Source organism: Delphinus delphis, chromosome 4, assembly GCF_949987515.2.
Source record: "Delphinus delphis chromosome 4, mDelDel1.2, whole genome shotgun sequence".
Lineage (NCBI taxonomy): Eukaryota > Metazoa > Chordata > Mammalia > Artiodactyla > Delphinidae > Delphinus > Delphinus delphis.
In genome coordinates this window covers 132,288,338-132,305,380 of record NC_082686.1, presented here as the reverse complement: position 1 = coordinate 132,305,380, position 17,043 = coordinate 132,288,338, and the positions used below count along the sequence as shown (strand labels likewise).

Genomic DNA, 17,043 nt, shown 5'->3' with positions numbered 1-17,043 from the left:
TCAAAAGAAGCACTTATAAGCAAGTTATTAGAATTGCTAAGTCAGACAAGGTTGCTGGATACAAGATCAGTGAACAAATTTTTTTCTATATACCAGCTGCAAAAACAATTTTTTAATATACCAATTATAACAGCATTAAAAGTCAAATACTCAAAATATTTATAATTAAAGATGCATAAATCTCTACAAAGTAAACCATAAAACATTATTGTGATATATTAAAGATCTAATTAAATGAAGACACGTACCATGTTCATGGACTGGAAGACTCACTGTCAAGATCTGATTCTCTCCTATAGGTTCCAACGCAATCTCAATCAACATACCAACAATTTTTTTTATTGAAGTGACAAGATGAAATATTTGGACACATCATTTGGAAAATGTATATGGAAATGCAAAGGACAAAGGACAGCCAAGACAATCTTAAAAAAGCAAAACAAGCTGGGAGATTCTGCTCTAACCAGAGGTCAAGCCCAGCAAAGTGCAATGCTAATGTGAGTCCATTAACATGCCCTCAGACTTCTGCTTCCGGACATGATGTATAACAGGGACAAGATTTACCCTCCCATTTTAAACAACTTTAAAACCAGAGAAAAAAATATGAAACACTTTCAGACACTAGAAAACAGGAAGCACATGGCTGTGATTCCCTAAGATAAAGGTGAGTCCTATGACTGTCCCAGCTTACTCTGTGAAGAGTTTCCAGGCCATGGAACTCAAATAGGATTCAATAAAGCCACGTTCAAGAGACAAATCAGAGTTCCAGGAAGCCAAAAGACTAAATGTGTGGGGCAGAGACCTGGAGAAGGGGGACGTGGCACAGAGCAAGAGCTATGGTCAGGGCTCCTCCAGCCTTCCACTGAGTGCTGAACTACATGTGTGTGAACAGGATCACCTGGGACCAGAGAAAGGCAACCAGAAAGCAGTAAGCCAAACAATCCCAGAGCTCACACAGGGCTGGAGATCACTCATGTTCCTACCAGCTAGAGATGAGAGACCTCACCAGACAGAGCATCATGTCCTCACAAGTCCTTAGGAGTCAAGCTAAATTGGCCACTGACCCAAGGTTGCTCTGGATCTGCCCTAACAAAGCTCAATAACAAGGCTTAACAGGATCAAACCAATTCCAGGTAACTTTAACTGTAGAACAAATCTAACACTATACAGCCATCCACAGGACCCCTGTGGATAACAAAATACACAGATGCTCAAGTCCCTTATATAAAATGGCAGCGTAGTATTTGCATGGAACCTACACACATCCTCCTATATACTTTAAATCATCTCTAGATAACTTATAATACCTAAAACAATGTAAATGCTATGTAAACAGTTGTAAATACAACTATGTAAATAGTTACCAGCATGAGGCAAATTCAAGTTTTGCTTTTTGGAACTTTCTGGAGTTGTTTTTTTTTTTTTAATATTTTCGATCCACAGTTGGTTGAATTCATGGATGTGGAACACATGGATATAGAGGGCCAACTGTATAAAGGGATTCAGCACCCAAAAGCATAAAAGTCACAATCAACAGAGAATGCAAAATGGATGGCCAGGAGTCAGAGGTTAGAGGAAAACTTACATTTTATTATACATTTTATTATACTTACATTTTATTATATATATTCTTATATACCTTTTCAATTTTACACCTTGTGTCTATACTACCCAGTCAAAAAAAATTTTAATTAAAAATATTTAAAAGTTCAAAATGTCAAGTATTTGTCATTTTTTAAAGTAAGGAGTGAAATCATTTCGTACTCTGTATTAGTGTCTGATTTAATAAATAAGAAAAAAAAACCAGGGAGCTCTCATAGATGAGATCAATCTAAAACAGCCCTGCCATTTGTCATCTCCAGATGGTAAGACCTATTGAAAATCTGGAGTATAGGCAGATTCCAACTCCCACATGTTCCAAAAGTGTTCTTTAAGTCTATTATCTGGTGCTCTGAACATACCACAGAAACAATGCTAGGCTGCTCTGGAAAGGCCTATTTTACTCACACTGTATCTCAAGTGTCCTCAAGTGGTCCTACACTAAAGAGCACTGCAGAACCCCAAGTAAAAAAAAATTCTGCAGGAGGTTTCAGAATTCCCACTTGCGGAGGCTAAAAACATGTCTCTTCCCTCTGTATCCCTGACTTTAGGGAAAGGATTCAATTCCTACTTCCAAAGCGCCCCCTGGCTCCAAGCCTCTTCTAGTAATCCCAAGAAACTCGGTAGTGCAAGGGACCAAAAAGAAGGAAAGGCAGAGAAAGGGCTCGCAAAGGGCTGGAAGAGGTGAGCCGCCCAAGGACTTCTTCCTAAGTCCACATAAAACTCAAGCAAGCCTTTCAGCTTTAGCTCCCTGTCCTCTGTTTATTCTGAGAGGCAAGATGGCACAGTGGGGGACATGTGGAGTAAAGACAGGTTCAGGTTCCAATGTTAGCTTTGAAACTTACTGAACTGTGTGCACACAGGAAGTTAATTAACTAGGGTTGCTGAGCCTCAGTGTTCTTATCTAATAAAATGGTGCTAACTATTGTTCAAGCTTATTTCAAGGACAGTCACACAATATAGAAGGTATAGACTCATTGTATGTCCTCAAACAACGGAAGCCAGTGTTGTGCTGTTACTTCTGAGGACCTCAGATACTCTGGCCTGCTGTTCCTTCCACCAGCAGCAACTACACCTTAATAAAGAGTATTCCTGCCCCTGAGGAGTCTCCTAAGATTATTATTCACAGAAACAACATAAAACAGGAAATTCCATATTCCCCTTTTCCACTCATACAAATGAGAGATGAATGAATACATCAAGCACTGACACGTAGAGGAATACAAGTCAGTGGGTTTAGTGATTTCATCATGGCACCAGTGATGGGGGCTGGCACCAAGGCAGCAGCAATGGTGGGAGGGTTTGAGAGAAGAGCAGTAGGAAGCAGGAAGTAGAAAGGCTATAGAAATTGTCCCGTCCCTCTCCCTCCTTTTACCCATGGCAATGGAAAACTGACACCTGCAGCAAGGTGAAAAGCAAGTATTAGGAACTGCAGTGGCTCCGTGAAGTAACTAATGACTTACAAAGAAGAGAAAACTTCAGTATAGAAGCTTTCAACTTAATATATAGGATTTGCAGGAGAGAGAATAATGCAAAGAATCGCACCACCCAAGCTCAAAGAAACATCTAAATTGGGGTGGTTTTTACTGCATGCTGAAATCTTGTTAAGGATTACTTACTCAGGAGAAACAACTGAAAAATGTGATTCAATACCCAATTTTCCATAAACTGGAAAATACATCTAATGTACAAGCCAATGTCAAAAGAAAACTCAAAGAAAAAGCTCTCTGGCAATTCAAGTCACATCAAAGGGAAGTCCTCTGAAATATAGGAAATAGAACCACTGGCCTAGAAGGGACATTCAGAGGCAGCTCTAGTTTCCAGATAAACTTAGACCTAAAAGAACCAAGATGGTTATTGACCAGCCTCCCACAGAAGCCTATTCCAACATTCAATCACCCAAACCAATGTCTGGGCATCAAACAGCACTGTACATTCAGTGACAAGTACAATACATGAAAGGATTTACAGCCCAAAGCTGACCAATTCTCTCTCTGCGATGGAAGTATTTTCTCATCTTCTTTTCTCTTAGACAAGACAATGACTGATACTCATTCTCTTAACCAAGACGTCCTGCAGACTTAAGGACAGTCAGGTGTCCCTCAGTATTCACTTTAAGTCTCAAAGAACATTTATTCAGAAACCATAGCCTTTATTTCTAACCAGTTTCACTCCTACCTTGTCTTCTCCAGGATCCACACATCCCTCCTAAAACAGGATGCTGAATCTAGATTTAATATTTCTAAAGAGGACTTACTAATGCCAAGCATAATAAAAAGATTACTTCCTAATTCTAACGAGATTTGTTAAAAGGATCCAAATTCACAGACTTTTAAGATACAGCAGTAAACTGCTGGTTTATTCAATCTAAGACGCATTACAAACCCGTTATTTTAGCTGTTTGCACATAGTGAAGACTCTCTAAATTCGAATTGAAATAAACCAGGATTTTTCTGCATTGCATCTGTGTTTTGTAATGTTCCTTTTAACTGAATTTCATTATATTTTTGATGAAATATGAAATGCAATCAAGAATATTACTTAAATCTAAGGTTATACCTACTCTTTCCCTCATTTACATAGTCAGTTATCACAAAAAAACTTACTAGGTCTCTCATGATTCCTTTATTTAGCTCAATCCAATGCCTTATCATCATTATAATATGTCTTAGATACCAAAGCAAATGCATATTTGCCAGATTTATTTACTCATTTGTTATGATACAACTTAATCAAAATATTTTTAAATATTTTTAAGAGTGACATGTATACCTCAATGTTTTTATAAATTTTGCATTTAAATGTTAAGATTTCAGAAAGGTGATACAACCTGTGAGAGCAATTTCTTCAGAAGCTGTGCTATGGCAGGGTCCTCAGGTGGAGGGCAGTCAGGAAGAGACCCATTTCGTTTCTTCTGACGCATGTGAAGATGTCTGAACAAGCTAGTAATATCTTTAGACCTCAAAGCATAATCAAATATAGAACGACTTACTGGCTCTTTTAAAACACTGAGTAGAACAAGTTTTCTTTCAATCTATATTAGAAAAATAAAAAGAATCAGCCAAAGATACAACATAGAGTACATCTGTTTTCAAATTCAATAAATACATAACCTGTGTAAAGTTAACATAGATATTCATTTTCTAAGAAAATGGGAGATATCAATATCTGCAATTTTTGCTTAGAAGAAAAAAGAATACCAGTGACCTTTAGAGAGCTACGGTATTTCTTCATTCATTGTTAGCATCTGAGTAGATATCTGTGTCTATCATACTTGAATACTACTAATAAATACTCAGACTAGGAAAGTTTAGATCCCAAGTTTTCTAGATCCCAAAATGTCAGATGACTTCCTAGATCTAAAAAGTACCTGCAGTTCACAGGTCAAGTAGCCAAAAGTACTGATCCAGAGAAGATGCTCAACAGCCACAGGGCCACCCTTCAGTCACCAGGTTTTCCCAATAGCTTCAACCACTTCTAAAAAACACTACTCTCTCCACAGAGTTCATAAAATCCCTCCTTTTTTAATCCCCAAGAATATTCTCCTTGCCAATGCACTTACAATAAAAAGGATGAGCATTACTAAACAGTAACCAAGAGGACTTTCTTTAGATATATTTAACTACCTGGTAAGTTGGCCAGTAGAAACCAGCATAAAAAGGTATCTTTTGTCTAATCCAAACTGCAGAAAGGTAAAAATTATGAAGCATATAATCAGTCTCTCAACTCCTGAGCCTGGCCTTTCAAAATATAAAACAATGATAAAAGCAAAAAGTAATAATAATAATAATTTCTGAGAAAACAAAGAGAATGGTGATTTCTAACAAACCACTTATATATCAGATTTATTTTAGTAAGCCACAACTAAAAGTTATTACAAACACATGCAATTTTCAATCCCAGAAACACTTTCTCTTTCTTTCATTATGAGTTTAAGAGCCAAACTTCTAAATACAATATGTAGTCAAAGTAGTAGGAATCTCTAGACCTGATTTCCAAGGAAGCCTTAATAAACTTCAAAAAGTGGGGACATATTTTCTAGCAGTATTATCCATCTTTCACGGATATATAAATTTTTCTTGGGATAAAAATTTTAAAATCTACAAACTCTATGAAATAGAGAATGATGATTTCACAAATTGGATTAATCTATTATGAAAAGTAAGGATTGAAGGCAGTCAAAGCTACTTGTTTGCAGAGGATATCCATGGCCATTTTCTCCAACCACAGGGAAGGCACACTGGGGCTTATACAAGTAAGAGAAAGCTAGAGAGGAATGGGAATTTGCAAAAGCAAAATTAGAGTTTTAGTAAAAAAAATAGGACATTTTAGGATGTTTTAACAGCCAGAATCATCTCTCAACAGTCCATTCAATTTAAATATCTATTTTGATAGTTGGCTGTCCAGCAAAATGAAGGGTATAAACACTGACAAACTGGTAAATAACTGCCTTGTACAAACCAAAGACCCAAAGTTTATCATCAAGTGCTACACTGCTTGGTAAGCGGGGGGAGGGAGGGAGCAAGAGGGGTGGGGTAGTCATTAGATTTAAAAAAAAAAACAAAAAACAGAACCAGTTAGTGCTCCAAAAACAAACTTCTGAAAAATCCTTTTTCAAATTTATTATAAATGTGGAGTTGGACTGAAATCAGTTGTACTTTTATGACAAAAGCAGGTCCATTAATATACGTTTCTGCTATATTTCACTTAATACCAGATGCTTTACAACACTGCACAAAAGGAAAAAGGATGAACTACCGAGTGCTGCGTTACATACAACATGATGTACACGTAAGTCTCTTGAACTTCTCTCACCTTCCAAAGTGTTTGTTCCATTAACATTAACTAACTTGAAAGGAATGTGAAAATGCTGTAGCCCAATTTAAATCTTTAAAATTTTAAATAAAAATAGGACTCTCTAAACCTTTCTTTAAAGGGGCACAGTTTGGAGGGAAGATTGATTCTAAGTTGGAACATGCATACCTGTATTATTGGTTGAGTAATATATGGGTCAAGGTAAGGCATCAGTTTGCAGTAGACATCAGCTGTGCTTATTTGGTGAGCTACCACTGTGATAAATCCCACAGCACCATAGCGTATCCACAGATTGGGATGACACAGAAAGGGGGCTAAGAGGGAAAAAAAGGTATGGATTAAACGATGTTCATAAACAGTCTCACACTATCAAGATAAACAAATTTTCACCTTATAACACAATTGATAAAGAGATTATACCAAATGTTACTATCAGGTTTCCTTCATATACTCAATTATCCTGGGACTTAAACTGAACCAAGTGAACATACTGCTATTATAATATTTCCTACCATAAATATCAGCAATACCATAGAAGAGTAAAAATAGCTACCTCTTTTCTTAGGATTTTAATTGTTATATTTTTAGTCAGGGCTGAAGATCAGTGGGCATATATACTCATTTACAAGACTAGGTTAAAAACTATTGGGGAGAGACATAAAAAGTCCCAACAGCCCAACAGCATATAGCAAACTATTACTCCCCCACCCAATACCTCCACAAAGTCCAAGGACATACCATTTACAACATAAAGGACAAAGAAACTGAGTTGTTTCTCCTCCAAGCCACAGCTTAAATTAAGGGAATGATTTCGCCTGACTGACATTCTTTTTAATGCAAAGATTTGATGACATCAAATACAGTACTCATAAATTCATTCACAAGGCGTTATGAATGGAAACTAAAAGCCACAAAACATATGATGCTCATTCTTAAAGAGTTTAAGATATAAGAAAATTAAATGAATATCTTTTCACAGCTTTTATTTTAACTATTTTCTGTACTACACCTAAAGTCAATGATTCAACTAACGGAAGTAAGATTCAGAATAAAATTCAAACATCCAAACTAACCTGATTTAGAATAAAATTCAAATTTCTAAAAGCAAAAAAAAAGTACTTGTTCTGAGGATGTAAAAGCATCGGCATTTAGAGTATACAAATTTCAAAAGAAATTCAGGCTAACAGAGAAATAAGAATATTATCACAGTGATGTCAACATCATGGTGGAGTGAGATGCTCCCTTTGTGTCTCCCCTTTAATATACAACCAGTAAAACATCCACAACTCAACAAAGGTGCCTCTGCCCAACACACCAGATGCAGGAGAATTCCACTTATCTGTACATCTAGAGGTGGGTGGACTGGAACAAACAGAGGAGGTAGAACCAGGAGAACAGTACAGGTGGTGACTGTAGTCCTGGACCTCTGACCATGGCAGCTAAGCCTGCAGCCCCAGAGAACATGGTAGCAGCAGGGGAGGTGTACACATGACTCTGCCCTTCCCCCACAGCAGCAATCACAGGTAACTGGGCAGGAACAGCAGTGGGGCCTGAGACCCCATCCCTCCAGCCACAGAGGCACCCACAACTCTGGCCCCCCACACCTCCACCCACAGCAGCAAAGCCCTCGAACCTTACAATTCCAGACACGGCAGAGATGCCCATGCAATCCCAGCTCCACCCCATCCTCCCCCTCACCCTGTGACAGTGGAGCCTGAGACTCAGAGGATCCTGGACATGGCAGGAGAGCTCACTATCCTGGTGCCCCAGGCAATGACGCCAGCAACACTGGCAGCAGCAAAGCACCAACAACACCAGAGGCACAAGAAGCAATAATGAGGTCACAGGGCGACACCTCTAACAGAGGCAGGGGAGGGTGGAAACTGTAGACTCTCAAATATAACCAGAGGCAGCTCAGGTAAAAGAAATTAAAAACCTGTGCTGTCGGGCCACTTACTGGAAAACAAAGAGAAAGACCTCTAACTTCCAACCTGTTGAGTCATTACAATCAAGTAGAAAGGTTTTTACTACTTCAAAGACACAGGAAGAGGAATAACTCATCAAGCACCATGAAGAACCACAGTAACACTGTACCACAAAAAGGAAATGAAAATTCTCCAGAAACTAAAGTCAAAGAATACTGAGATCTGACAGAGAATTCCAAATAGCTGTCATGAAGAAACTCAACGAGCTACAAGAAAACTCACAGAGACAGTTCAATGAGCTCAGGAATAAAACTAATGAACAGAAGGTACACTTTACCAAAGAGACTAAAACTCAAAAAAAGAACCAAACAGAAATCTGAAGCTGAAGAACTCAATAAACGAGTTGGAGAATGCAATTAGAAAGCACTGGAAATAGAGCAGACCATATGGAAGAGAGAATTAGTGAGCTCAAAGATAGAAAACTAGAAATCTAAAAGTAGAAGAAGAAAGAGAAATAAGATATTTAAAAACTGAGGAAATTCTACAAGATCTATCAGACTCCTTTAGGAAGGACAACATTAGGCTAATAGGTATCCCAGGAGAAGAGAAGGAGAAGGAAACAAAGAGTTTATTTAAAGAAATAATAGCTGAGAACTTCCCAAGTCTGGGGAAGGAACCAGATATACAAGTCCATGAAGCTAAGAGAATACCTAATTACCTCAATGCAAAAAGACCTTCTCCGGGCTTCCCTGGTGGCGCAGTGGTTGAGAGTCCACCTGCTGATGCAGGGGACACGGGTTCGTGCCCCGGTCCAGGAAGATCCCACATGCCGCGGAGCAGCTGCGCCCGTGAGCTATGGCTGCTGAGCCTGCGCGTCCGGAGCCTGTTGCCCCGCAACAGGAGAGGCCACAACAGTGAGAGGCCCGAGTACCGCAAAAAAAAAAAAAAAAAAAGACCTTCTCCAAGACATATTATACTAAAATTGTCAAAAATCAATGACAAAGAAAGAATTTTAAAGGTAACCTACAAAGGAACCCCACTCAGGCTACCAGCAGATTTCTCAGCAGAAACTCTACAGGCAGGAAGGAATGGAATAACATTCTCAAAACACTGAAAGATAAAAACTGTGACCCAAGAATACTCTAGCCAGCAAAGTTATCACTCACATATGAAGGAGAAATAAAGAGTTTCCCAGACAAACAAAAGCTGAGGGAGTTCATCAACACTAGACCTGCCATCTACCAGAAACAAAAAGGCAGAAGTAAATAGAACTTTGAGTAAGGTGATAAATAGACAGACTCAGAAAATAGCAACTCTTTATAAGAACAGGTTTTTAAACACTTTATTATAGCATAATAAAGGAGGTTAAAGGGGGGAGGAAAGAAGAAAAACTAACTATAGCTACTTCAATTTGGTAACAAACTCACAACATAAAAGGGATCGTTTAAGACAACAAAATGACAAAGAGGGAAGCGGAAAAGGACAGAACCCACAGAGGTAAATGAAGATGCCATCAGTAGAAAAAGGATTATTTTACCTATGCGATGTTTTATACAAACCTCATGGTAACCACAAACGTAAATCTAGAGCACAGACAGGAAACATTAAAAAAATGAGGGGGCTTCCCTAGTGGCGCAGTGGTTGAGAGTCTGCCTGCCGATGCAGGTGACACGGGTTCATGTCCCAGTCTGGGAAGATCCCACATGCCGCAGAGCAGCTAGGCCCGTGAGCCATGGCCGCTGAGCCTGAGCGTCCGGAGCCTGTGCTCCGCAACGGGAGAGGCCACAACAATGAGAGGCCCGCGTACCGCCAAAAAAAAAAAAAAATTAGGAAACTGAGAAAAATATCACAGAAAACCACCAAACCAAAATGGCAAACAGAAACACAAGGAAAAAGAAACAATGAAGATATAGAGCAACCAGAAAACAAAAGATTAAATGGCAGTACTAAGTCCTCATCTATCAATAATCACCCTAAATTTAAATTGGTTGACTTCACCAATCAAAAGACACAGAGTGGCCAGATGGATTAAAAACAAGACCCAGCTATATGCTGCCTCCAGGAGACTCACCTCAGCTCTGCAGACAGACACAGGATCAAAGTGAAGGGATGGAAGATGACACTCCAAATTACAGCCTAAAGAGAGGGAATGTAGCCAAACTCATATCAAGTAAAATAGACTTCAAGCCAAAAAAAGGTAACAAAAGACAAAGATGGACAGTATATAATGATAAACAGGACGATTCATCGAAAAGACATAACAGTGATTAATACACATATATACACCTAACATAGGAGCACCAAAGTATACAAAACAATTATTAACAGACCTAAAGGGAGAAACTGACAGCAACACAGTAACAGAAAGGGCTTTAACACCCCACTTACATCAACAGGTAAATCATCATCCAGACAGAAATAAACCCACACATGTGGACAACAAAAGAGCACAGAACATACAATGGAGAAAGGACAGTCTCTTAAATGGTGTTGGGAAAACTGGACAACTACATGCAAAAAAGTGAAACTAGACCACTATCTCTCACCATACACAAAAATTAACTCAAAATGAATTAAAGACCTGAAAGCACACAACCACTAAAAGAAAACATAAGCAGCATGCTCTCTGACATCAGTCTTAGCAAAAATCTTTCTAGCTATGTCTCCTCGGGCAAGAGAAACAAAAGCAAAAATAAATAAATGGGACTACACCAAACTAAAAAGCTTCTGCACAGCAAAAGGAACCATCAACAAAACAAACAGACAATCTACTGAGTGGGAGAAGATATATGCAAGTCATATATCTGATAAGGGGTTAATGTCCAATATATATAAAGAACTCATACAACTCAACAACAAAAAAACAAACAACCTAAACAAAAAGTGGGCAGAGGAGCTGAACAAACATCTTTCCAAAGAAGACATACAGTTGGCTGGCAGACATATGAAAAGATGTTCACCATCACTAATTATAAGGGAAATGCAAATCAAAACTACAATGAGCCATCACCTCTCATCCGTCAGAATGGCTATTATCAAAAAGATGAGAAATAGTAAGTGTTGGAAAGGATGTGTAGAAAAGGAAACCTCATATACTGTGGGAATGTAAACTGGTGCAGCCACTGTGGAAAACAGAGTGGAAATTTCTCGACATTTAGAACTACCATAAGATCCAGCTATTTTGGGGTATTTATCCAAAGAATAAGAAAATACAAATTCAAAAAGATATATGCACCCCTATGTTCACCATAGCTTTATTTACAATAGCCAAGATATAGGAGCAACCTAAGTGCCCATCAATGGATGAAGATGTGGTATAAATATGCAATGGAATATTACTCAGCCATTAAAAAAAGGTGAAATCTTGCCATTTGCAACAACGTGGATGGACCCTGAGTGTATTATGCTAAGTTAAATGTCAGACTGAGAAAGAAAAATACCATGATTTCACTCATATGTGGAATATAAAAAACAAACAAACAAAAAAAGTAAAATAAATGAACTAAACCAAACCAAAGCAAGCATATAGATACAGAGGACAGAGTAATAGTTACCAGATGGGGAGGGGCAGGGAGGAGGGCAAAATGGGTAAAGGGGATCAACTGAATGATGATGGACAGAAACTAAATTTTTGGTGGTAAGCACACTGTAGTGTGTACAGAAGTAGAAATATAATGTTGCACACATGAAACTTAAATGATATAAACCAATGTTACCTCAATAAAAAGTAAATTTAAAAAATAAGAAATGATTAAAAAAATACTATTTCATGCTAATATTACATATAAATAGGGGAAGAGAAGAAAATTGTTCAAGATATCTGTCTCCAAAGTTCTCCCATTTCCAATTCTTCTAACTACACATGGAGGTGGTTTTGATTATTTCATAAACACCCTGCAGCCTCTGAGATGGCCAACAAGGGAGGGCTGGTAGTTTCCCTCTCACAACAGAGAAGATGAGGACTGGAAAAACCATTGAAAAACCTCCAAAAAAGAAATAAACTCAAGATGACCTGGCGGAGTTAGGCACTAGATGAGGCTGAATTAGTGGTCCCAATTCTTTGTGTTATTTCTGTTATACAGTCACTCTTGCCTGGTGCTCATGGTGTACAAAGGGTACTTCTCTTGTCCCTCCCTCTTGTCTCAGACACAGTACCTGCTCTAGCCAATGGAATGTCAACAGATGTAACACAAACAGAGGCTTGAAATGTATGGCAGAGCTAGGCTTCTGCCATCACCCAGAACATAACCTGGGTGGTTGCTGCCCCTCCAACCTGGGCCCCAGAATGAGACAGATAAACCACAATCACCACAGGCGTCTGGGAGATGCAAGGCCTAAAGCAGAGCCACCCACTGAGCTCACAGATGCATGCTGAGAACTTGACCGAAGGATTTACTGGGATTTTGTGGTTGATTGTTGTACAGCATTATTATATCAGTCAGTAGCTAACTGATACAAAGAACCTGCAAGACTCCAAATACAAGAAACCAGAATCGAGGATTTCCTATAAAACATCCAATACATTTCCAATTATCTGGGGACAAGCAGATGGAAAGGTGAGTTTTCACAATGTCTAAGTGGGAAGAGTGTAGTTTTTAATCATGATAATCACCACCACAATTCCCTTTAAGAATCACTACAACAGGCTAACCACGCATAAAGACAGAACAGAGAGATGCATACAGTTTATCACTTGTTTTAAGTAAGTAGGTGTTTCTAAGTTATTAAAAACTTTCTTCTTTTAAATAGTTCAAAATGCCAACAAATGACTATTTGCTTGATTTTTCTCAGCAAGGGTTTTTTTCCTCCCCACAGCTAGTACCAAATTCAGTTCCAGTTCTAAGAGAGCATCACACCCAAGAAGTTGTACCACATTAGGTTTATTCTATATCTAAAGATAATAATTTATTTTGATACTAAACTTAAGATACATGAGGACCCCATATGTTCATCCTATGACCAAGGACTAAAACCCATAGGACTCAGAAAAATTTCTGCAAAATTTGACAGGAGGAGTAAAAAACTATCTTTTATGATAATTTTTGCTTAAAAATGGATGGACATCCATTTTGCAGATAAATAAAATGCTAGTTATATGCCATATTAAATCTCAAAAATAATTTCCAAATAATTAGGCAACAGAAGGAATGTATTATGTGAAATTAGAATATACAAGCACATATTTATATACAAAGGATTTTCATTAGAATGAAGAAAATCAAAGTCGAAAGCAAGAAAAACTCGACCCTTAGGAGGTAATGCCACTTTCACAGGAGAAAAAAAGAAAACACTGATGTAAGAATTCACACAATGAGAATGAGCAGGAAAATATTCCAGGCAGCAAGATATGTGTGTTAAGATGATACATTTTCTCTTTAATATTATTATGAAAAGGGGTGCTTTCTACATCTGCCTTACACTACACAGGATAAGAAATTCAAAAAACATTCTAACATCTTTCATTATATTAATAATTTTTGTTTCCCAAGCTATTAGCTCTTTTAAAAATTAAGAAGAAAACAGAGATGACTCCCTCAAGGTTTAGCACTCTGCAGCTTACACAAAAAATCAAAATCATTTCTGTGTAATAGAGATTTTTATCATGATTATGTTGCCAATACTCAAAACTTTTCTATTAAATTTGTCATTTTTTAACATAATCATCAAAAAATTCAAACCAAATTAGTGTTACAAACTAAAAGAATGATTATAAATATTAAGAGTACAAAATAAGAAACCTACATATACTCAGATTTCCACAAAATTTTTCTTTTAAAAAGCTACATTCATGCCTAAAAACTTCCAGACATTTTATACCTCTCTACTATCTAACCATCTAATTTCAACTATCAAAATAAAAACTCCTTTGTCTTTTTTCTCTGAGGATTGCCTCAAGAAAAACCTATTAACCAAATCTAACTAATTCTGGCTTTCTATAAATTTTCTCGGCAAAGCATTCAGCAGCAATAAAGTATTTTATCTAAAAATGCAATTTCCTAAGATTTCATGTCTTCTCAGTACAAAGCCAACTTGCAATCTTATCAATACATTGGTTACTTTCTTAAAATGAAGTGTTAAGAAGACTAAGAACTTCTAATATTTTTAATTTTACAATGTGTCACATGTACCTGTTTGCTCTTATTCTGAATTTTAAGTTGATGGACCTAGATAACTGTTATAAAGGTCAAGGAATTAATTCCTTTCATTGTTTAATAAAATTACTAACAGTAGTAATGTCAATACTACGAATGCTTAACTGGAGATCAGTGCAATGACAGAAGTCACAGACAATCCTCCACATCCAGTTTCAACTTGATTAATGGTCAAGTGTCCAAAAACATAAGCTGACTCTTCAGAGCAGTTAAATACTTAATGCACATTGTGTTTCAAAAGAAAAAAAAATCTTCATTTTTCAAGGGTCATCAAGACTTAACTACAGATTGAAACAAAGGTGTATTTCCCAACCTGGGCTGGAGGGCCAGTGCTCCTGTGTGTGTGCCTACGTGTCGCTCACATACATACAAGCATGCAGGCATAAGCATGCACATGGGTGTGCACACACAGACACACACACAACAGGGACAATGAAGCTGAAAATCTCACTCTAGATTGCCTAGAAACTTTACAATGCCCTATCAGTTGTTATTTCTCTTACCACTCCCTAATTTTCCCATCCTAATTTTGAGAAACAAAAACTTACCAATATCACTGGCAAATTCATAGACATGGGGTTTTTGCAGCAGCCCTAACTGGCACATACAGGTAAGGGCATTAAGAGCTTTCACAATAACAAATTCCTCAGCATCACTAAGACCTTGTTGCAACAGGGGTTTGAGAATTGAGGAGCTTTGCCAGCCAACATAGGCGGCAACACCTGAAAAAGAGAAGCAATATTACATGACTGTTTTATACCTGAAAGTACAAATGCCATTAAGTAAAACAATAAAATTAATCAAAAGTCAAATATATCGAGCAACAATCCAGGCAGGGACGCTGCATTTCCTACCCAGCAAAATAGATGAAAAAGACCCACACCAATGCAAATCTGCAAGAAATTCTGCGGCACCAAGGGAAAAAAAGATCCTATGAGCTTACAGAAAGAAAAATACAGATTCCCTAAAAAGGAAGTAGAATCAGACTGGCATCAGATGATCTTCAGCAGCAATGTAGGCTAGAAGACAACAGGGCAAGACCTTCAAGGTTATGGGAGAAATTTTATACCCAAACTGCCAATAAAATAAGAAAACAAAAATAAGTCATTTTGAGACATGCCAGGACTATGTGTGTTTACCTCCCATGCAAATATTTCTAAGAAAGTCCTTAGGGATGTACTCCAGAAAAATAAAGAAAATGTAGAATGTACAAAATGGTAAATATAACCCAGGAATTCAATGGGGAAAAAAGGATAATAGCTAGTAAAGAGCTAGAAATTAATCAGCCCAAATTAGACCTAAAGGTCAATAAACTTCGAAAATGTCATCAAGAAGAAAAATGGAACAGACTACAAGCAATAGATAAAACTGGTAAGAAAGAAGCTAGATAATATAAAGTGAGGAAGGTATATTACTTTTCTCTCTAAAAGGAAAACAAAAAACTCTGAAACTCCATGACAAGCAAAAAAGTTGTTCAAGAAAGTCATAGTGTAAAAATGATATAAATTAAAATGTGCATTTAGTAGTTTGCAGACGATAGAAAAAAGAATCCTTGATGCTATAAACATTCTCATCAAGTGATAAAGGAGTTATGGCATTAGAATTGTGGTGAAGCAGTTATAAATATAGTGCACTACTTGGCTCTAAAGTCAATAAAAGTTACACATTCTTAATCATGTAAATTGTTTTGAATTGTCAGAATCAGTCTATACAAGCACAAAAGACTTTATTACAGTTACATAACAGAATGTAAATATTATCAACTATGAAAATGCAATTGTTGAACTGTCAATTAACAATTAGTTGAATTATTAACCAACAAAAGAATTAGAATGGAAGAAAAACGAAAAGAAGGAAGGGAGGAAGGGAGGAAGGGAGGCACTAAATTTCTTGTAGTCCAAGTCAGAAGTAGACCAATAAGAAACAGGTTGAATTATTTAAAGTTATAAAAACAACAAACTAAAGATCTACATCTCAAAACAGAGGCGAAGGGGGATTGGGGTATGATATGAGTGAGTTAAATCTTCATGTGGCATACGAAAAAGTCAAGAGATAAAGTGTAAAGTTGATAACCCTAAAAAGAGTAATATGAAAATACTATTTAGAGACATGGCAATAATCACCTGAAGATATCAAACCAAAACCACAAACCAGAGTAGGTGCCTCTGGAAAGTGCAACTATTGCCTTCCATACTTACTTCATATATTTTGAGTGATCTGCAAAAGCATATTTCCACTGTATTGAGAAATAATTTTAGAATTTTTTTTCTGTAATAAAAGAAAAAACGCTGTCTAAAATTCCAGTGGATTATATTTAAAAACTTTACAAACTGAAATGTATAATGAGCTAAAATAGCTCAAAATATTTTGGAAAAGAAGATTGACATCTGGGAGCTTATTCTACCAGATACTAAAGTTGCTTATAAATATATAATAATTAAAATATAATATAGCTATAAAAAGGGTATAATATTGAGTACAGAAGTAAAAAAAATCGATGGAATAGGATATTTAGAAAAGTAACCCTAAAACATATATGCATGCAACAGGTG

General features: G+C 37.1%; 1 protein-coding gene across 1 annotated transcript in view; it reads right to left on the bottom strand.

The window, feature by feature from the left end:
• Positions 1-17,043, bottom strand: part of PIK3R4 (phosphoinositide-3-kinase regulatory subunit 4) — a 74,212-nt gene that overhangs the window by 36,576 nt on the left and 20,593 nt on the right. Inside the window, exons 8-10 of the mRNA XM_060011478.1 lie at positions 15,040-15,213; positions 6,583-6,728; positions 4,430-4,633 (exon numbers count right to left, since the gene is read on the bottom strand). Coding sequence (XP_059867461.1) covers positions 4,430-4,633; positions 6,583-6,728; positions 15,040-15,213 — 524 coding nt within the window. The remainder of the gene's footprint in view (positions 1-4,429; positions 4,634-6,582; positions 6,729-15,039; positions 15,214-17,043) is intronic.